At 42.1% G+C, this 22417-nt stretch overlaps 1 protein-coding gene across 2 annotated transcripts in view; it reads right to left on the bottom strand.

The window, feature by feature from the left end:
• Positions 1-22417, bottom strand: part of LOC148023478 (lysM domain receptor-like kinase 3) — a 77054-nt gene that overhangs the window by 10625 nt on the left and 44012 nt on the right. For both annotated transcript variants that reach the window (XM_087695421.1, XM_087695422.1), the window contains 3 exons: positions 786-875; positions 607-712; positions 231-382 (listed from right to left, as the gene is read on the bottom strand). In XM_087695421.1, coding sequence (XP_087551547.1) covers positions 231-382; positions 607-712; positions 786-875 — 348 coding nt within the window. The remainder of the gene's footprint in view (positions 1-230; positions 383-606; positions 713-785; positions 876-22417) is intronic.

Genomic DNA, 22417 nt, shown 5'->3' with positions numbered 1-22417 from the left:
GGAGAAATACAAGTCATTCCTCACAACATTATAGTGAATGATAAGCTAGACGACTAGCATTCCGTAAACAATTTAATCTCTCCCTCTCCTTCTCTAGTTGCTAGATTGGCATTCCATTAACAATTCAAAATTTCTCACTCTCTCTAAAGTGTTATGCATAAACTTAGTAAATTCATTATTAGCTTGTACAAAATCTTAAAGAACAAATGATTCATAAGGAATAATATTACCTTGGCCCTGTAGTTGTCATCCAAAAAAATACTATTTGCATTAAGATCAGAGTGTATACAATTTGATTGCATGTGCTCATGTATGTAATCCAAACCCCTAGCAACATCAACAGCAATTTGTACACGAGTGGTCCATGTCAATGGAGTGAAGCCTACAACAATAATGTTAGTTTAGTTTTTAATTTTAATATTAGACCCTCCTTCCAAGGAAAGTAAATAGACATAGATTACATTTGTTAAGATGTGTCAAGAAAGATGTTAGAGAAGAAAAATGTTGATTATGACTTTGTGAACCCTTTAAGAGGTTGCTATATGTTTTGATATATAATCAAATACATTCTTGTCTCCAAAACTTGATACGCTAAATTTAGCATACCTTTGTCAACAAAGTTGTGTAGGTGGTCTATTAATGGTCCATTTGGAATAAAGTCATACACCAAAACAAGCTCATTTACACTTGATGCATATCCGATAAGTTCCACCTATTGAAAAAATAACAGTGAATAAGAAATGTTTTAATCATTAAAGGATGGTTTTTTAAAAAGAAAAGCTTACAAGGCTAGTATGGTGGAGCTTGCAAAGAGCTTTGATTTCAAAAATCATTTGATGATTATTTTCCACTTCTAGTCTTCGAATGGCTACTTCCTATTTGCAAAATTTGACATAAGGGTTAGCCTCTCTCTCTCTCTCTCTCTCTCTCTCTCTCTCTCTCTCTCTCTCTCTCATGTGAGTGTGCACACTTCTGTCCAAGTGTGTGTGTGCATGTGCATGCACATAATGTGTATAGCCATAAATGTGTGGTTTAGCTTGTGCATTGAGATTTAATATAGGTGAGATGTCGTGTGTGTGATGATGTTTGAAAAGTTCATTATCCATGCACCTTGTTGAAAGTGTTGATACCATCTTAAGAGTTGAAATAAAAATTAGACAAACATAATGGAGTGGAGGAGAAGAACTAAGGTATGGCTACTCTCTTGTTCCAAATCTTCTTTTTCCATTCAATTAAAAAGTAGTCGCATTATCTCTCAAGGGAGTCACTCATAAATATGTAAGTCTATAACTTGGGTTCTAAAAAGTGAATGTTTAAATATCATTTTGATACTTTTTTAAACATACAAAAGGATGCCATATAGATATGTAGTTTATATATTGAATTGAAGGAGTTGCATTTTTAAATAGGCCTTTAATCCACATGATATAGTAAACTCCTTTGAGCATTATTTAAATGGGCTTAGTTAGACAAAGTACCAAATGCTAAAATATACATGAGTGGAGTAAATGGTTCTAACTAACCAAATAATAGAGAATGAAATGTATTTATGTCACCAATGATATTCAACATCTTAACACATTTGATTGTCACTTTACTTGTTTTACTAATATGTTCGTGAGAGAACACATATCACCATCTCATGATATATACTCTCTTTGCCTTCCTCCATTATGCCTTTTAGACTTTTAGAATGTAGACAAGATGCTCTTCAAAGCATTATTTCAAGGTTCATTTATCTAACTTTTATTTGGCCTACAAATATTCCTAAAATTAATATGTTAATAGAAAGATAACAAAAAGGAGGATAAAGGCAATCATGTATAATGTATATCAGAAACCTAAATAGATATGCATAATTGCACCATAAGAAGAAAATTTTATGCTACAATTAGATCTCTAAGTGGGGTATTTCCATAAACTATATGACAAGGACCCCCTATGTGGACTTTCACAATAACCAAATGTAAAAAGTTACTAAAAATGCATTGCAATTTTCCTTACTTTGGTCATGACCTAGACATTCATGAATAAGAAATCGTAAGACTTAAAAACTCTAAATTGTATAGTTGACCCTCTCCATTGACCTTATTAGTACATGATAGTGTTAATGAACTTGAGATCAAGGGCTAGAGGTGGCCAATAAAACAAGTCTTTCTTGAGGCAGGAGAGAGTAAGAGGAAAGACTAACAACTACAATATCCATTACATATCACATTTGTTATAACAAAAACATGAAAATTTATGACCTCAAGTAGATGCATTGAAATTATGCACCATTGTTTGATGACCTAGGGGAGCACATTAGCACTTGATGGTATCTCCATGACACAAGAGGATTCATAAATTCTAGATGAGAATCTAAGTATCAAAGCTAGCTTTATTGGAACAAGCGAGGTAAGATATTTGGATTCCATTGCATGCTCTTGTTCTCCTCTCTTTCTTTTCTAAATATGCTAAGTGATACATATTAGTTGAAATTGTAGTGAGTGATACATATTAGTTGAAATTGTAGTAATACTTAGCACATGTTAAGCTGTAGGTATTTGAACAACATATCATGTGACATTTATAGCAAAACCCCTCTTGGAGACATATATGAACACGGGTAAAACTTTCTCAACATTGGCATTAGAAAACTCAATAGAAGACAATCTTGTTCCTACATATTATAAGGCAACCCTTGATGTTCATATAAAATTGTGAGACAACCCTTATTACCCCAGAACATGGTTTCCCAATTTAGGTGCATGAACAAATTGTCTCAAGCTTTGATCTTATTCAATGATAATCTTACTTCTTGCTAGCATTCTCCAAAAGAAAAAAAAGGAAAGAAGACAATTATTCCTTTTTACCACACAAAGGACACAATGGAGAGGTTCCAATGATTTTGGATAGTATATTCTAGGAAGCTTACCCATTAAAACCTTCCAAAGAAAAGCATTAAGCTTTCCAATGGGGAGGATTTTTAAAACCTTCAAGACTCTCTTTTTGCATTCCTTGCTATGATCCTTAGAAAACCTTGCTTTTGAATAAGTTGTGGTTTTTTCCAATGACATTATCACATGGCTAGGCAAAACATCCCTTACTTCACTTTGCATAAAGAGATACAAACTTTGATATTCAATTCTACTTAATGCACTTTCTTCATCCTTAAAGAGGTCAACCACTTCTACCCTTTCTTTGCATAACCTATTGCAACTAGTCCCTTTTTTCATGCTATTAACTCAAACCAATGTTATAAATCTTCTAGGTTCAATTATCCCACATTCTTTGTTAAAGAGCTTTAGTGACCACCCTGACTTGACCAACAAGTTATATTAAAAGGGTTCTGCTGGAGCCAAATCACCTACATAAGACCGCCAATTCCCTATCCATGGTCAACATCATGTAGCAACTTCAAAACCCATGCCAAGCATCTACAATGTTCTATGCCACATCAAAGAATTTAATATTGATATCTTCATCGAGACAAAATAACCAATCATCACATTTCAAAGAGCTCCACTTTTTATAGATCCTTAATCTAGTCCTTCAAAATAATAAACCAAGTTTGATCAGAATGTTTGGATCCATCCCTTTTAGTTGAGAGATGTTGAACCAAGTTTACCTATCATGGAGAGGCTCAAAAGCCTAAGATAAACTTTGTTTTCTATAAGATGGGATGCCACTTGTTAGTTTCTCACCATCTCCAAATGAAGTCTCTAACCCTCTATTCCCACTAGATCAACACTCGCAACATTTTAAATGCAGGATGACATTATATACTCTATTTGAGGAGGATAGAGAAAAATTTCTCACTTGATTTTTCCTTCAAGCCCAGTAAATCTCTATTTCATAGTAACATCCAAACCTAATAGACAACCTATACCTCTCCAAGATTGAAGGCTTTAAATTCAAATACTACAATCCAAGAAGAAATACCACCTAGTCAGATGTAAACCAACTTTCATTTCTCCTTGCAAATCCCATTGATGTAACACAAATGGAAAACCATCATAGATCTTGAGTTTCACTTGCAAAAGTTGAGCATTGAATTCTAGTCACAAAATGGACAAAGATAATCCTCTTATCACACCTTTTCTATTATTTTAAGTGATAAAAAGTAATTAGCAAGGTGAATGTACCAATGAATATATTTGCCTACTTGATTTGAAAATCTTGAAAGTGCTTATGAAATTACTTTTATTAACATTTTAATTATCACTATAAGGGAATGGAGCGATAGTGATGGTAATTTGCGATGCAAAATAGTGCTGCGTTGCTATCTGCGTCGCTATTAGTGTTGCAAATGTGATGCTAATAGCAACGCAGATAGCGATGCTTAGCAACACTTATAATGATGCTAATAGTGATGCTTATAGCGATGCTAATTGTGACATCAGTCCGAGAAAAAAAAGTGCCAAAAACCCAAGTGCAACATTTGTTGCAAATATTTTCGAGAGAGAGCGAGAGAGAGCACCGCCTTGAAAGGGAGAGGGAGAGGAAGAGGGAGGGAGAGAGAGAGAGAGAAGGAGAGCTCCTCACCACCATCGTCATCGCCATCACCACCATCGTATGTGAAGAAGAGGGGAAAGTGCAGAAGGGAGAAAGAAAGGAAGCCATGAAGAGGAGGTAGAAAACAATTCATCTTTAAGCCTTTGAGGTAGGTACATCGCCTCTTCTTGCTTTGTTTTTGTGTTTTCTTATTTTCTTTGTTTTTGTTTTTCATTTTAATAAAATGCATTGAAAGAGAGGAAGAAAAGGAGGAAGGGAGGGAGAAGAAGAAAGGGAGAGGAAGAGAGAGAGAAAGGGGGGAAATGCAACAAAGAGAAAGAGAAAGAGAAAGAGAGAAACAAGATATGAAGAAAGGGAGAGAGGAGAGTGAGTGAGAGAAACGATGATAGGGGGAGAGAAACAAAAAGAGAGGTAACAAAGAAAGAGAAAGAGAGAAAGAAAGAGAGGGAGAGAGAAGGAGGAGGTAGAAAAGAAGGGTGAGGTAAATAGAGGAAGGAGAGTAAAAAGAAAAGAGTAGAGTAGTTTATTGTCGTCCACGGAAGGCCAAATTATGACCCATGGGACCTTCTTACATATACAATGATTCTCCTCTCCCATGCTAGGAAAGGGTAGCTACAGTGAAAGAATGATCTATGTAGCGTGGTTCTCCCGAAAAGTGTAACATGCGGGTGATGAGACCTCCTAACTTTGATATAGGAGTAGTGGCCATAAACTGGTGAAGTGGCCCCTGTAAAGGGATATCAAAGTTAGAGCCCGTATGTGTGCATATATTGGGCATGTCATAATCATGTGCTCCTCTGATTCTACACTTTGTGTTTTTAATTTTCTATATTTGATTTTGATTGTAACGAGATGCGTTGAGTAAGAATAGGAAAGGAAGAGAGAGAAATAGAGAGAAGAAGGGAGGGAAAGGAAGATAAAGAAGAAGTGAGAGTGGAGAGAGAAGATGGGGGGAGGGAGAAACAAAGAAAGATGAAGGGAGACAGAGAGAGAGAGACAGAGGGAAGATGGTGGGGAGAGAAATAGAGAGGGGGATAGATAAAGATAAGAGACGGGGAGAGAAGGAATGGACAAAGAAAGATGGAGGGAGGCAAAAAAGAAAGGAAAAGAGGGAGAGAAAGAGGAGTGGGGAGAGAAATAGTGAGGGGGGTAGATAAAATAGATAAAGGTAAAGAGAAGGGGAAAGAAAAGAAATGGAGAGAAGGGAAGAGACCTTGAGAGGCCCTCCAATTGGTGTATTGACTCAGGCACTCCATCCATCACATGCCCATAAACTCTTCTGAGACAGGTGACAATAAGTACATTCCTTGGGATGAGGCATCAGCTCTCTGTAAAAATTGTTGAGATATCGAGCTCCACTCATGATATGCCAGGGTGACCGTTGTGCATTTATGTCACCGACTTGTCAGTTGTAGATGCGGTTGGTACACCGCCCATGAATAATAGCTACATGATAGCTATCCTTATCTACTCTAGTTCGTGGATCAGTTAGTATGCCACCTTAGTTAGTTGAGTTTGGTTTGAGACCCATATATAGGGTTCTTCTATTTCCTTGTACTAGAGTTCTTTTTGGCTTACACAACTAAGAAGAGGAAAACTATTTTCAGCCTCCATCTCTGTGTGTATTCCCGCATTGTGCAAGCAAGAAAGCTTCAAGTGAGACTCCTTCCTTCTCTCCCACAATCTTGACATGGTATCAAAGCCTTATTCGTGGTAAGGAGCTCAAGAAAGCAAGCCAAGCTCGCGGTATTCTGGTAAGAGGAGCAGTGTTGCTTTCATTTTCTGTTTTGGGAGCAGATCTCAGCAGGTAGCACAGCCGGAAATTGCAAGAGTGCATTGTCTCATGTTGAGACGCCCTTCGCGGTGAAGCAAGAGGGCAGTATATGCTGCGGGCAAGGGCTTTAGCCCTTAGCGACCCTATTTTTTTGGTTTGAGGCCATTTCGGGGCCTGTTTTGGAGGCAGAAGTTTTCTGCACGCACTCAGGAAAAGGCCCTGTTTTATGCTGTGCGACCAGTGTTCTACAGGTCGGTGAAAAGTTACCACAGAAATTGCATCGTATGCTTGTGTGGAGAGACATTGGGAGTTACAGAATCATCCTTAGTTTCTGTTTATGCAAAATTATCACTAGGAAGTGACTGTGTGGTCAAATACCACTTTCGCCAGTTTTGCAGATTTGCCCTTGTGAGGGTGAAGCTGTGTTTTTTGCAGTGACAGAATTTTTTGCAATGTTCTGTAATGGCGTCTGATTCTCTTTCACAGATTGTCACTGAAAAGCTTGATAAGAACAACTTCCAAGCATAGAAGTTTAGAATGACGAATTTCCTTATGGGAAAAGGATATTGGGAATTTGTTGCAGGAAATAAAGAAGAACCAGTTCTTCCTGATGTTCCCAATCAACAGCAAATGCAGGCATTTAAAGCATGGCATGAGAGAGCCAGGAAAGTTATGTACTAGCTGTCTATCAGCATTTCAGACTCTATGATTGTGCATATTCAAGATGCAAGTACGCCAAAGGAGGCATGGGATACTTTGTCAAAAATGTATAGCACAAATACGCAAGCCAGGAAAATGCAGCTTAAGCAAGAGTTGCACAATGTGCAAAGAGAAAATATGAGCATCAACGACTACACATGAAGGTGAAGAAGATTGCAGATGCACTTGCTTCCATTGGGTCACCAGTTGAAGATGATGATTTAGTTTCTGTGACCTTGAATGGTCTAGGAAAGGATTATGCGTAGTTTCGGACATCCATTTCAGTTCGTGAAAGATTTCGTGAATTTGAGGAGTTGATTGCTCTTCTAATTTCTGAGGAGCAGAGAAATGGTGGTGCATCTTCTTCAGGAGGAACTTCAAAAGAAGCTGTCTTCTACTCAAATGCTGGAAGAGGTAGAGGCAGAGGTAGAGGAGGCCGATTTGGAGGCCGTGGTAGAAATCAGAATATGTAGCAAACTCAAGAAAACCAGTCCTATGGAGGAGGACGTGGTAACTCTAGAGACAGGGGGAGCCAAAGAGGTCGTGGTGGATGGCAAAGAGGCCAAAATGCAAACAGCAATGTTGAATGCTACTACTGTGGTAAAATGGGTCATATGGCTAAAGACTGCTATAAAAAGCAGAATGACATCATGAATGGAAAATTGCAACAAGGGAATTATGCATCTTCTAGTAGACAGGGTGATGACAGAAATGAGCATTTGTCTATGGTGCAGCACATGAACAATTCTGTGACAAGTGCAGAAGAAAGCAACGATGTATGGTATGTTGACTCGGGTGCATCAAACCACATGACAGGTCATGCAGAATGGATGGAGGATGCAAGGAAAATGGAAAAACCAGGATTTGTGGAGACTGGTGATGATACTGCACATCCTATTGTGCAGATTGGAAAAATTCATTTGTCTATGCAGGATGGGAAAAAGGAACACATGTCCGATGTATTTCATGTCCCGAATATCACCAAGAATATGGTTTCTGTTGGTCAAATGGTTGAGCAGGGCTTGCAGGTCAGATTTAATCCTCATGGATGCTTTGTTGAGGATATGAAAAATAAAGGTCGCTTAATAGCAAAAGGAAAGAAGAAGGGCAAAATGTTTACATTGGATGCAGACATGTTTGAATTGAGTGCAGCAATGTTTGCACATGGGACCGGTGTAGTTGCAGATATTGATATCTGGCATAAACGCATTGGTCATGTTAATGTATAGCGACTTAAATCAATGCAGGCCCAAAATATTGTTGCAGGATTGCCCAAATTCAAGGTTGCAGAAATGCATAAGGTATGTGAAACCTGTCAGTTTGGAAAACAAGCAAGGAAACCATTTCCTAGACATGTTCAAGAGAGTGAGAAGCCATTGGAATTAATCCACTCTGATGTGTGGACTACTAAAGGTGCATCTCTTGGAGGCTGTCATTATTTTGTCACTTTTACTGATGACTATAGCAGAAAAGTTTGGGTGTATTTTATAAAAAAGAAAAGTGAAGTTTTTGGGCATTTCAAAACTCTTAAAGCTATGGTTGAAAAAGAAACATGCCTGCAGATAAAATACCTAAGGTCAGATGGAGGGGGAGAGTACCTCTCAAATGAGTTTGCAAGGTTCCTGCAGGAGCATGGCATAAAGCAGCAATATTCATGTAGTCATAACCCACAACAAAATGGAATTGTAGAAAGGAAAAACATGCATATTGGAGAGGTATCTCGTGCCATGCTCAATGAAAAAGACCTGTCATATTTTTATTGGGCTGAAGCAGTTGCTACAGCAGTCTACATAATGAACATGACTCCCACTGCAGCAATACATGGGATGACTCCAGAGGAGAGGTATACTGGTAGGAAACCGGATATTTCTCATTTGAAAATTTTTGGTTGCATTGCCTATGTACATGTGCCAGATGAGTTGAGATCCAAGTTGGATCCAAAATCTGAGAAGTGCATCTTTATTGGTTACTCTCTGCAGCAAAAAGGGTATAGATGCTATAACCCTTCTACTTGTAAGTTTATAGTGAGCAAATATGTTGTTTTTGATGAGATGAGTAGCTGGTATAAACCAGTAAATGTGATTGATGATGTAGATGCACAAAATGGTAATGCTGCATAGAATTCACAGCAGCAGTCACAAAATATTAGTGGACTTGGAGCGTCCTCTAGCAGTGGTTCACATTCTTCGCCATGGACAGGCAGATTGAGATCAGGAGAATCTTCTCAAAGCAATGCAGATAGTGGTATGCAGGTATCACGAAAAGGAAAAGAGAAGGTTGATTAGCCCATATTTGATGTGAATGCAGGTCACTCTTATGTGGATGGTGAATCCAGTGGCTCAGAACAGAGCATTGATGATGAGTTGGGTATTCCTTCTATTGTTACACCTGGAGTAAGGAAGACCAGGGATGTTTTGAGAGCACCTGGGAGTGAACCTACTTTGCGCAGGTCTACCAGAGCTAGGTATCCTGTGGATAGGCTGAAATATGATGGATTTACAGTCATTTACTATGCATATATGGTTAAAGTGATACAGGAACTAGAACCCACTTCTTTTGAGCAAGCCATGGGAAAAGAAAAATGGAAGAAAGCCATGGATGAAGAAATGGATGCCTTGGAAGAAAATGCTACATGGGAATTAGTACCTTTGCCTAAAGGTAAGAATGCAATTGGTTGTAAGTGGGTTTATAAGGTGAAGCACAATGCAAATGGTTCTGTGAACAGATACAAGGCAAGGTTAGTAGTCAAGGGGTATGCACAAACATATGGCATTGACTATGAAGAAACATTCAGTCCGGTTGCAAGGATGGCAACCGCAAGAGCAGTCATTGCTATGGCTGCATCAAAGGGATGGTCTTTACATCAGATGGATGTAAAGAATGCCTTCTTGCATGGTGATTTGCAAGAAGAGGTCTATATGGAGTAGCCACTAGGTTATGTGCATGCTGTTCATCCTGAGTTTGTTTGCAGGTTGAAGAAAGCCTTGTATGGCTTGAAGCAAGCACCTAGAGCATGGTCTGACAAGATAGGAAAGTATCTTGTCACTATTGGCTTTCAGATTTCCGAGGCAGATTTCTCAATTTATGTGAGAAAAACAGAGAAAGGTATTATGCTACTTGTCATTTATATTGATGATTTGATTATGACAGGTGACAGTGATGAAGATATTCTTCATGTGAAAATGCTATTGAAGCAGAAGTTTGAGATGAAGGATTTGGGAGAGCTGCGTTATTTCTTGGGCATTGAGGTGATTAGATCACCAAGTGGGATACAGCTCTTGCAGAGGCAGTATGGATTGGACATGCTGTCCAAATATGGGATGACAGGCTGTAAGCCTATTTCAGTTCCTTTGGAGCAGAATGTGAAGCTGAGCACAGATCCAGGTGAGCTTCTAGAAGACCCTACTATGTATAGACGCATAGTAGGTAGTTTGATTTATATGACTATTACCAGGCCATATTTGAGCTATGCTGTTGGACTGGTAAGTCAGTTTATGCAGGCTCTAAGGAAACCACATTTGGATGCGGCTAGACGCATACTCAGGTATGTGAAGTCCACATTGCAGTATGGACTATTTTATGAGACTGGGATTCAGATACAGCTGCATGGATACACTGATGCTGATTGGGCTGGTAGTATTTCTGATAGACGATCTACCAGTGGATATGTGTTCTCTTTTGGGAGTGCTGCAGTCACTTGGAGCAGCAAGAAACGGCCTACACTTGCCTTGTCCAGCACAGAGGCTGAGTACAGGGGTGCAGCAATGGCTGCATGTGAGGTAGCTTGGTTGCATAAGCTACTTTATGATATGCATCAGCCTACAGATGGGCCAGTTGTCATTTATTGTGACAACATGAGTAGTATACACTTGGCAAATAACCCAGTCTATCATGCTAGAACAAAGCATATTGAGGTGCATTATCACTATGTGCGGGAGAGGGTTTTACTAGGTCTTATTGATCTAGTTTATGTCAGCACAGAGGATCATGTAGCTGACATATTTACGAAGGCATTGGGCGCAGAGAAGCTACGCAAGTTCAAAGACCTGCTTGGTGTGTAGGAATTGGGATTGAGCTCGAGGGGGAGTGTTGAGATATCGAGCTCCACTCGTGATATGCCAGGGTGACCGTTGTGCATTTATGTCACCGACTTGTCAGTTGTAGATGCGGTTGGTACACCGCCCATAAATAATAGCTACATGATAGCTATCCTTATCTACTCTAGTTCGTGGATCAGTTAGTATGCCACCTTAGTTAGTTGAGTTTGGTTTGAGACCCATATATAGGGTTCTTCTATTTCCTTGTACTAGAGTTCTTTTTGGCTTACACAACTAAGAAGAGGAAAACTGTTTTCAGCCTCCATCTCTGCGTGTATTCCCCCATTGTGCAAGCAAGAAAGCTTCAAGTGAGACTCCTTCCTTCTCTTCCACAATCTTGACAAAAATTTCTAGGGCACATCTAATATTTTTGTACGTGATATTTAATTACTTTGCAAATGTAAAGCATGATTGATACACACTTTTCTTACCATTTTGCTCAAAGTCTGAGATCATCAGGTCAATGATCTTCGATTGAAACTTGTCGAAGAGTTGTACATGGTCTATAAACAAGCAACGCTTTCGTTTAATTGCCAACTTACATTGAGTGCAAGGACACGGGACTTGTTGATTAAGATACGCCTTACAATCTTGGATGTTTTTGGTCTATATTACGAAAACAATATGTTTTTGGTTCCCTCATTGATGATCTTCCTCCATTTTAATCGCTACTTACATTTCTCGCTCTCCATTCTTATATTTTCCACCATTCCTTTTCTCTCTCCCCTCTTTATTTCTCTCCAGACCCCTCTTTCTCTCTCCCTTTCCCTTTCTCTAATTGCCTCCCTTCATCTCTTTGTTTCTTCTCCCCTCTCTCTCTCTCATTATTTCTCTCTCTACCATCTCTCTACTTCTCTCCACTCCTTTTCTCTCCCCTTCTCTTTACCTTGATCTATTTCTATCTATCCCCCTCACTATTTCTCTCCCCACTCCTCTTTCTCTCCCTCTTTTTCATTCTTTTTTGCCTCCATCTTTCTTTGTCCATTCCTTTTCTCTCCATGTCGCTCTATCTTTATCTATCCCCCTCTCTGTTTCTCTCCCCACCCCTCTCTCTCTCTCTCTATTTATTTGTTTGCCTTTATCTTTCTTTGTTTCTCTCTCCCCCCATCTTCCCTCTCCACTCTCATTTCTTCTTTATCTTCCCTTCTTGGAGCTTGAGATGGAGGCAATAATTGATGCATTACTGCCCATGATTCTAAGTCATCTAATCCATTGAGGGAGGAAGCATCCATACCATTGTATGATGGGTGTTGAGTATATTATTTAAAGATGATGCTTGAGCTCCTAAGTGTGTAGGCAAAGTATGGGTGAAGCGATATGAGTGTGACTTGGTTATTTAGATACATTCTATGCTCCGTTGATTTTGACTCCATTATAAAAAATGTTTTTTGTGCTCTTCAAGGGTGCTAGTTGTTGAAACATCACATATTACCATTTGAAAGCACGATGCCTAAGCCCCATGATGATGCACAATTGGTGTTATGAAAGCTTGGCATGGACTACAATAGCATCCATGCATGTGTCAATGATTGTGTGTTGTTTCTAGGAGACTACATGACTATGGAGACATATTCGAAGTGTGGTATCCATAAGTAACAACGGGACTTACAAGGGCAAATCATCTCTCAAAAGATTCTCGGACACTTTTTACTTATACAATATATACAGCTTGAGAATGTAGCATGCACAGAATAGATCCACAAATGGAGTCTAACAAATGTCAATAGATTCATGTGCATGGAGTCACATTGACTCCACCTTTCTAGGCTTTTCACGAGAGTGAAGGAATCTTCAGCTTGGTCTTGCTATGGATGGCGTGAATCCATTTGGTCTCTACTCAACTTCTTACAGTGTGTGGCCTATAGTCCTTGTAATTTACAACATCACGCCATGGCTTTCTACAAAGAAAGGACACCTGATCCTTAGCTTGCTTGTTCCTGGGCACTACAAAGTTAAGAACATGGACGCCTATCTTTGTCCATTAGTTGATAAGCTCAAAATTTTGTGGGAGGAGGGGATCACTGTGGAAGACATGAGCAAGTACAATGATTGGCGGTCTGCTAATATACGAGCCATTCTCATGTGGACTATACATGAATTTTTGAGATTCGAAAAATGCTCAGGTAAGTGGGGCTTCTATTCTCATTGTTGATATCTAACATGGCTTGTTCAAGTTTGTATTGACTAGCTAGGGATATCATGACAGGTTTGGTTACCTCAAGTTATCATGCATGTCCATTGTGTTGGCCATAGTTAGAGTCTTGAAGGTCACGTACCATGAAGAAGATGGTATATCATGGATATGCCACTTTCTTGCCAGAGGGTCATGAACTGAGGAAAAGTTTTCTTGGAAAACCTCTAGGGTATGAATGACTGGCCAAATCTGGTACGAATTTAAAATGGTCCACAAAGAGTTACATCCAAGTGGAATGTAACGGTTCTCAATTTTCTATGAGTTGCCATATTGAATCCACTTACAAACCAATCATTTGTTGGATTCCATGCACTTTGGCCATAGTTGAGCGCTCAGACAGTCGCTTGCAACTACCTCACTCTTCTTGGGTTCTACCTACTAAAGAAGAGTACATGGTGAAGCAAATTATCAAGTCTATCAATACCCTGACAGGTATGATGCATTCCCTCAGGTCTGATTTTTCTAAAGATGACAAACTATTAGGGTTAAAATCCCATGATTGGCATAAGATATGCCATGCTTGTCTTGACCTTGATAGCAAGTAACCTTACTATTTTGATATTTAGTATCTATTCGATGTTTGTAATGCTTCAAACTTTTGATAGTTTGTACTATTGACGATCGCAATTGCGGGGTGTCTCACTCCAAAAATACATTTGACAATTTATAGGTTGTTGAATTAAGTACAATGGATCTCATAGAAGGAGATCAAGACATCCTCTATTGAATCTGCAAGGTGGGGAGTAGTAGAGACGGTCTGTCTCTTTGAGAACTGCTTACCTACGAGTATGCTCATTACGATATAAACTCACTCCTGGTACATCTCATAGATGAAGTGGAGATTACGGGACCTATCCATACATGATGGATGTTCTTCTTAGAATGCTTCATGAAAAAACCTAAGGGCTTTGTGCAACAACGAGCTTCGACCAGAAGGTAGCATAGTCGAAGGTTAGCTAGTGTTAGAAACATTAGTGCATATTTCGAAGTAGCTACTCATGGTGGATTTAAACAACAATATGCTATGGTCATTGAAGGATGATGGTAAATTGAGCGGAGATATGGTGGTTGAAAATGAGATAGAAAAAATTATGGATGGTGCCATGGAGGAGAAAGTGAATCATTTTTGTATGTTGCATCATGTATCCATGGAGAAGTGACTCCCTAGGTACGAGCAGGCAAGAAAAGAGCAGGGGGGAGCATGATCGGAATTTTGATGCAATATACGCCATCGATTGGTTTGATATCTCGAGGGCATGAAGGAGATACCATGGCTTATGTGTATGTGGTGGTTGCATGAATCTTTGACTGCAACTTCTCGTGAAGGGATAGGGGTCTCTACTGAGGAGTGGAAATTCTCGAGGGAATATAGTCCGAAGGTGAGTGTATGCTTCATTTGCTATCATATCTAGTTTTTATGCACAATAACTAATCTAACCCTTTCGGTGTATAATACAACATCTACAATACGGTGTGGTTGCACGGGTGACAATTTTGAGTTGGGTACATGGAAAAAATACACTTCACAACAAATTGTGGTGTCATGGAAAAGTTCAAGCAAGAGACCCGATGGCGGGTTATGGATTCAAATACCATAGTAGATGAGATGGAGTGTTTTGACAACTTGCAAAGTGTTGGTTTAAAGTTGTGTTAGAAGGAGCTGTGGGCAACCGTCGTCGTTGACAAGGTCCATCTGGATTTCTAGAGGTAGATTTCAAGAAAAGATGGATGGATCTACATGACATGTTTGTCTTATTGGGTCATTGTGAATAGGTGCATGATCTTTTTTATTGATTTTTCCATGAGACACAAAACAATCACAAACGTCGATTCACTCTTATATGTGACATTGAACATGTAATCTTCTATCCAAATCTTTGACAACCTTGATGGTGGTATGTTATGCCGTCAACACCTTAGAGTGCACGAGTGTATGATGAAAGCAATGTTCCTAGTGTGGAGGAGGAGAGTATGCAAGTAGAGGGGTCAATGTTGCGGAAGGTGGAGGGCAAAGAGGGATTGGAGCATATAGAGGAGACAAACATGGGGTAACATAGATGAAGAGACAAGAGGCCAGCAATTCGAGAATGAATTGGACTCCTCTTTTTGTGGTGACCTATCTATAGACCTTCTAGTGTACATCGAGCTATGCCAAGAGCATAACACGGAGCCATAGACTGGGTCATATTTGCATCCACTTGCTCACATGTTGATAATTCACATTTAAGGGTACTTTAGTATATGAATTTTAATTAGCATTATTTTTTCCTTGAGTTATATTATTGTGCTTTACCTAAATCCTTATATTGATTATGGCTAACATCATTTTTTGTTTGTGTAGGTTATCTTTGATGATACCCAAAGAGCAGGATGAGTTGAGGGGATGGCCGATGTTAACCCCAACACGAGGAAAGCAAAAGGAAGTGGAAAAGACGCAGGGCAAAGGCGAAAAAAAGGTAGCCCTACTGAAGAAAGAAAAGGAGAAAAGGCCAAAAGTGCAAGGGCAACCTTAAAAGTCCAAGGCAAAGGCAAAAGGGGAAAGGTGCATTTTAAAATAAAAAGGCGCACCTTGAAATCTTGTAAAAGAGCGCCGGGCTCTCACCCGTGCAATTTGTAAATGTAGACGGGGGGTGGACAGGAAGCTAGGAAGATAGAAGGACAATGGGAAAAAGGGCCTAGGCTATGGTCGGCCATGTAAAAAGGGAAAAAGGGGATGACCGCCCAAAAGGGATTTAGGGTTTTGTATATAAAGTTGAAAAGTGAATGAGAAGCTCATTCTTGTGTGTGGCCAAAAGTAGCTCACCTCTTCTTCTTCTTCTCCTTCTTCTTGCTTGCTTGAGCTTGTGCTTGAGAGAGGGAGTGTGAGAGTGTGAGGGAGTGAGTGTGTGAGGGTGAGGGACCGAGGAGGAGAAACTCTCCATCTTCTCCTCTCTTCTTCTCTTCTCTTCTCTTCTCTTGTCTTGCTCGCGGACATGGAGCTTGGAGTGTGGAGCTTGAGGATGGAGCTTGCTTGAAGCTTGCACTTGGATCGTGGAGCTACCGGAGTGCGCGGGAGAGGAGGTAACTCGAACGGCATCAAGGTAAGCTCACTACACCCGTAGATATGGATGGCGTGTCGGCTATGTGAGAGGTAGCCATTAGTGCTCGGCTTGGAACGCTTGAAACAATAAGCGGTCTGAGGGTCTTGGCGGTTGAGCGAAAGCTCCCACATTTTGGTTCCATTGCCGGGACCAACGGATTCAAGCCTTGAGCGCTTCCGCGCTTCGAATCGGGCATTGGAGTAGGGTTTTTCCGAACCGGTGCTTGAGATAGATAGGTAGGAAGCGAGGGGGTTGAAGAGGGTATTCGATCTCCTTGGCAAGTAGGTCTTTTGCTTTCTTGGGATTTATGTTGTGGAATGGAGTAGTGTAGGTATTTAGTTTGTGATTTGGATGCATTTAGGATAGGAAAAAACAAAGAAAAAAACAAGCAAACATTAGGGTTCCCTGTTGTTGTATAACATGCAAAAACAGGGAAACAGGGGACCAGATTCAAGTTTCTGGGTGAGACAGGGACATGGAACTAGCTGTAAGGTTCTGCAGTGCTGGGAAAGGACCTTAAGATGCATGGGAGGCCAGGACAGACCTCAGTTCCTTGGTTTGCCTTGTGTGTGTGTGTGAGAGAGAGAACTGGTTCACAGGACGAGGGAGCGGTATCCCGATTTCTAGGCGTCGGCGATTCGTGCTGCTCCAGGTGAGTCTGGTGTTTTCCAACAAGTGCTTTAGTCAGATCTAGAAAGTCTGTGGTAATTGTGTGCAGCAGACAATAAGAAGGGGTCAAACGCACGGGAATCACGCTCGCCGCCGACGCAGTCGGACTAACTCGCAGTGGTCCGATTCCCAGAATCGGTCTGATTCCCAGAATCGGACCACCTGAGTTCTGGAGTCGGACCGTCCGATTTTCAGAATCGGACCGTCCGATTTTCAGAATCGGACCAGTCTGGTCCGATTTCCAAAATCGGACCAGTCTGGTCCGATTTCCAAAATCGGACTAGCCCGATCGGACGTGCCGCGTGGCACTCGGACCAACCCGTCCAATTTTGAGAATCGGACGTTCGAATAATCGTCGGATCGGACCAACCCGTTCGATCTTGGAAATCGGACCACTCGAACCAACCCCATCCGATCAGACCAACCCATCCGGCTCGGACCAGTTAGACTCGGACGCTCGGACAACCGTCCGATCGGACCAACCCAGAATCAGACCAGTCAGAATCGGACCACCCTGTCCAATCCGATTCTCAGAATCGGACGTGAGCAAAATCGGACCATTGGGCCGATCGGACCAACCCAAAATCGGGCGTCCGATTCTGATAATCGGACTCCTGAAAATCGGACATCTGAGAATCGGACAGAAAACTGTCAAAATCGGACACGTATCTAGAATATAAATTTTGACACATCTAAACCCCGAGATTGACCCCAAAGGCTACGTAGAGCTAAAGGCACATCACAGATCCATCACTGGGCTAAAATTTAGAGCACGTAGTTCAAAATTTGGCTATAAACGGTCCTCCAAATTACATATGGCGTTTACCGTAACAGCCCTGCAGGCCGGGGGGGACTGCCCCCCCCCGGAACCCCGCAGAGGGGGCTCTCTGCCCCCTCCGCACCTTCCCCAAGTAGGTTGGAGAGAAAATGCGCGCCGTGACAGGTCCTCCAAATTGAACCCTAGTGGAGTAATGGCTCTACACGAGCATGTATCCTCACTCGCAAAAGAGCAACCAAAAGCCCATACCCGAACAGAGAGAAACAGAGACCCTAGAACATCAATGGGCCAAACTAGCCATCAAGGGCAAAAAGGCCACGCCATGAGAACACAAAGACATTGTGTTCATACCATGTCTAGTCAGAGCGAAATGCAACATCAGCAAGCTACAAATGCCAAGATGACTAGAAATGACACTCTTGACGAGAGATGTACCTTGAGAAACACTGCACACACAACCCAAGACATTGGTGGAGAATCCACGTTTGGTCATGCAAGTGGGGACTCAAGGGCATATGTTAGAAGGCTTAAATTTACAAGCCAAGACCCGAAAGATGAAGACATAGTACCACCTGCTTATCTTAGGGTCAAACTCACCGCGAAAAGAGAGCATACTATTGATGCTCTAATTGATGAAGGAGCAGATTTTAATATCTTGACCTATGAATCATGGACCCTACTAGGCCAACCAGAGCTCACATCGACTAGTGCAACTCTTAGCCCTTATGGGGGACACCCACAAGCACTCATAGGGAAGTACAAAATCCTTGCGACAATTGAAACGGAAAGCTTGCCTATCCTATTTCATGTTCCTCCAAATAGTGCTAGCTGCAGGAAAGAAACCCTCCTAGGAAGACCCTTCAAAAGGGCGACCAAGTGTGAGGCTGACTATGTAGCACAGAGGATACACCTGACACTACCAGGTGTGAGGATAGTCACAACATTTAGCAAGGGTGACCTCATCAAACCTCGAGGGAAAGGCAAGGAAGGTGCTGACGTAACAGTCAAGCCTACTAACGAGGGCAAGGACTTGTTGGAAGAGTTGATACAAGCACAGGTCGAACAATGAGGACCAGTGAGTGAGGCCATGCTTGAAACAAAAAGGTCAAGAGACAATGCCAAGGACGGGCTTTGGACTTACAAATATCGTAGAAGACCCCAAAAGAAGCCCAAGCATTATAGACGGAGGCGTCGATGGAGAGCCAGTACAACGCCACGATGGATATCCAAGGCGTTGCTTTGGGCTCAAGGGTATTATGCAGGCAACCGATGGATTTGGGTGTCAAAACCCCTTGCTAAACCTCCCTATTCGACTGAAGGCCAGAGTGCATCAAAAGCAACGAAGCACATGAGGAAATCTAAGAGAAACTCTAGGTCTCGAGGCAAGAAACCAGACATGATTATTCGAAGGAAAGAGCCCCAGCCTAGCATGCTAAATAGACAGATGTCATACGTAGCCATTGAGCAGGCACAAAAATTGTTAGTACCCAAGGAGCCTTTGATTTACCAAGGGGAGAACAAGCATCATAGGCACAACATTGCTCAAGGCAAGGCTGATCGCTCAACAAAGCAAATGGCATAATCGTCTAATAGCCTCGAGCAAATCATTCAGAGAGTGCCAAGTCCACCTAAGAGTCCTAGATCTCCTACATCCTCTTTTTCCAAACGGACACAGGAAGCACAACAACGGTTGTCAAGGGAAACTGCTCAATTCCAATCTCTATCTCCATCTAAGCTTCAAAATGTCCAAGAGGTAGGACATGGTTCCATCTGTAGCTCTCGACCCAAGGATATGCATGAGCAACCTAATGTGACTAGATCAACTCATGCTCGATCTACACAGATGAGTGCTCAAAGGCCAACAAAAGACACAACCACTTCTGATCGCCCTAGGGACTTGACACCGCAATCCACCAAGGGTAGCCAGCCCATTAAACTAGCTGCTACTACTTCCAATCAGGGACCACAGTAGTCACAGCCCTTGGCTATGACAATGCCCCTTGTGGAACATGCCCTTAGTAGTTTACCTGTGGAGGAGGTGTCGCAACCAAATCCCTCGACAACTCCAGCACTTTCAAAGTGCCTAAAGCCTAGGACGGAGGAGTCAAACGCAAGGGAGTTGGTTGAAAAGCTAGACTCTCCGAAAAGAGCGGTAGTTGTGCCCTCACAACTGGCAAGGCTATTCAGCAAACCACGGCTATGTCCCATAAGGACACACTAGAGAAGGGAAATGCTGAGGCCCGACCAAGCACATCAACGGTCGATATAGCCCAGGGTCCTGAGTCATTGAGAGAGGCACCTTCATTGACCAAGAAAAAGAGGAGAAAGCAGAGAAAACAGCAACAATTGTAGGTGGTTGTGGACCCCAAGAACATTGAGACAAAGGGCGCTGGAGAGCTGATGAATAAAGCATTGAGTCCATCCACCAATGAATCCACTGATGCCTCTCCTAATAGCGGTGAAACCTCAGACACATCTGTGTGCTCTGACAACCCAAAGCAACAGTTGCCATCAACAGTTGCTTGCAACACTCTATCCACTGACAATAGAACTCACATTGATCAATCAAGAGTGGATACAACGCTATCACAACGGGGTGACAAATCTATACCAGTCACATCCGAGAAGAACCATGACGAAATAGCAGCAAAACCTCAGGAGAAATGTGAGAACCCCAAAAGCATAAGAAATCCTAGCGTTGACCAATCTTGCTCATCTAGGCCTGAGCCCCCAGCCATGCTAAAGCCAAAGGAAACTCTTAGAAATTTGCATGAGATAGCAACCGAGCAAGCCCTCGTTGAACATAGAAGTGTCGCAGAATGCTTAACTGAGTTGGAGGCTAAGCTCAAAGTGGTCATGCGTGTCTATGTCCTTGCGGACATGGGCACGATCCCCAAGGAGCAGCTTGGAGATTACTTGACGTTTCCTCTATCATGGGAAGAACAAGAACATCTTAACGGGCACTATGATAGGCTCCTGTATAAACATATGCGACTCATCCTTGACGAGGAGGCTGACAAACTGCGCTTAACCGTCACGTTCAATGAAGTGCTCTATCGACCGAATCTCGTAGACATAGAGCTACTTAAGTGACTGTCAGTAGGCCAGAGTCAATTTGAGCAGCGTTGGTGCGAAAGCCGCGTTGTAATGGCCGAAATAGCGGCTCGGATCATGACGGTCTCAGAAGAGCGATTGGCCAAATGGCGGTCTCAAAGAGACCCAACCTATGTGGCACCGACTTCCCTTCGAGTGTTGTCTGACATTCGGGGTACGAACTTAGCTGGAACTAGGCTACAGGGCCCTTTAATTGATAAGGTTCTCACTGAGGAGGAGTTACATATTGCCAGTAGACTCGGTCAAGGTTCCATGCTACTCGACGTGGCAAAATATCTATCAGTATTAAGTAAGTTGCCGCGAATACTGGATGTGTGTGCCACGCTCCGGTACAACCCCGAGTTCTACACTTGGTTCTTATCCTTGTGAAGTGACGTGGATTCATAAATATGCATATAAATAAACACTGATTCTTGTGTCACCTTGTATAAATAATATTAACACACACAAGCAACGATAGTCAAGCGCAGGCAAAAGAGTTGGGTCTGACAGGCTAAGCTCCTCAAGTCCTCTTCTCATCACACATTTAAAAGCTGTGTGACCATTCCCACCTCCAAGTGAAGGGCATGCAACCCACATTACCGCCATAGGAGGCCTTGACCAACAACACTGATGTTGTAGACAGGGTGCAGTCCCTTTCTATACACCTTCTTCCCGTTTTGGTCTACCATTCCGAGGATGTGCCCTATCCCACTCCATGATAACTAGTCCACACAACTTAGCATAAGCCAATATCGGCTAATGGCTGGAGGCAAACCAAACATCATCATGGGGGCCATCCCTTTACAATGAAACACTGCATGCCTCACCCCTCCCCTTCTTGTCATATGCACTTGATAAACCACACTAAAATCCCTTTCATGCAAACAGTTGTATCCTATACCCAGGTCTAACCCTTGGATTGCATCTTGCAGGTTTCCTTTTTTGGCAGAACGCATGGAGAATCATGGAGATCTGGCATGCAAAGACACTCTTCGCAAAAGACGGGAGCATGTGGCACGCGCCCCTCCACCGGAGCGCTATGTGCCCACCATCAAGAGGTATGCTAAGAAGCGAGGCCCTAAGTGACACTGTCCAGGGTGAAGGCCGAAGAATCCTCGAATCAAGAAAGTCGAGACTCAAAACGCGCAATAGGTGGCAGCACTAGTGGCACAAACCCCCAGCTCACGCTCGGGCCCCAGATGCTCAAGGGCAGAAAGGGCAGCTCGGGAAAGGGAAGAATTCAATGAATTGTTTAAAGACATTCTAGAAATGGTAGCGGCCCGAGACTACACCATTCATGTCCCGACCGACATGTTCCCGGCCCAACCCCACGGGAGCCCCACACCAGCAGAGCCCCAATCACCCGGCCACCCAGACTCGCCCTGCCTCGTACAAATAGAGTAGCTCCATGTTGTATAAAGGGCTTATCAAATGCTACCGGGCCATGACTTTTTGTCTTTAAATGGTTAAGTGTTGACATGTTCCCAAAGTGTACGAACTTTTCATATCTGTGCTTAATATATTTCACGTCTT

This window comes from Lygodium microphyllum, chromosome 16 (genome assembly GCF_053477565.2).
Source record: "Lygodium microphyllum isolate KBCC chromosome 16, Lygodium_microphyllum_v1.1.10, whole genome shotgun sequence".
NCBI lineage: Eukaryota > Viridiplantae > Streptophyta > Polypodiopsida > Schizaeales > Lygodiaceae > Lygodium > Lygodium microphyllum.
This window is presented reverse-complemented; position numbering and strand designations above follow the sequence as displayed.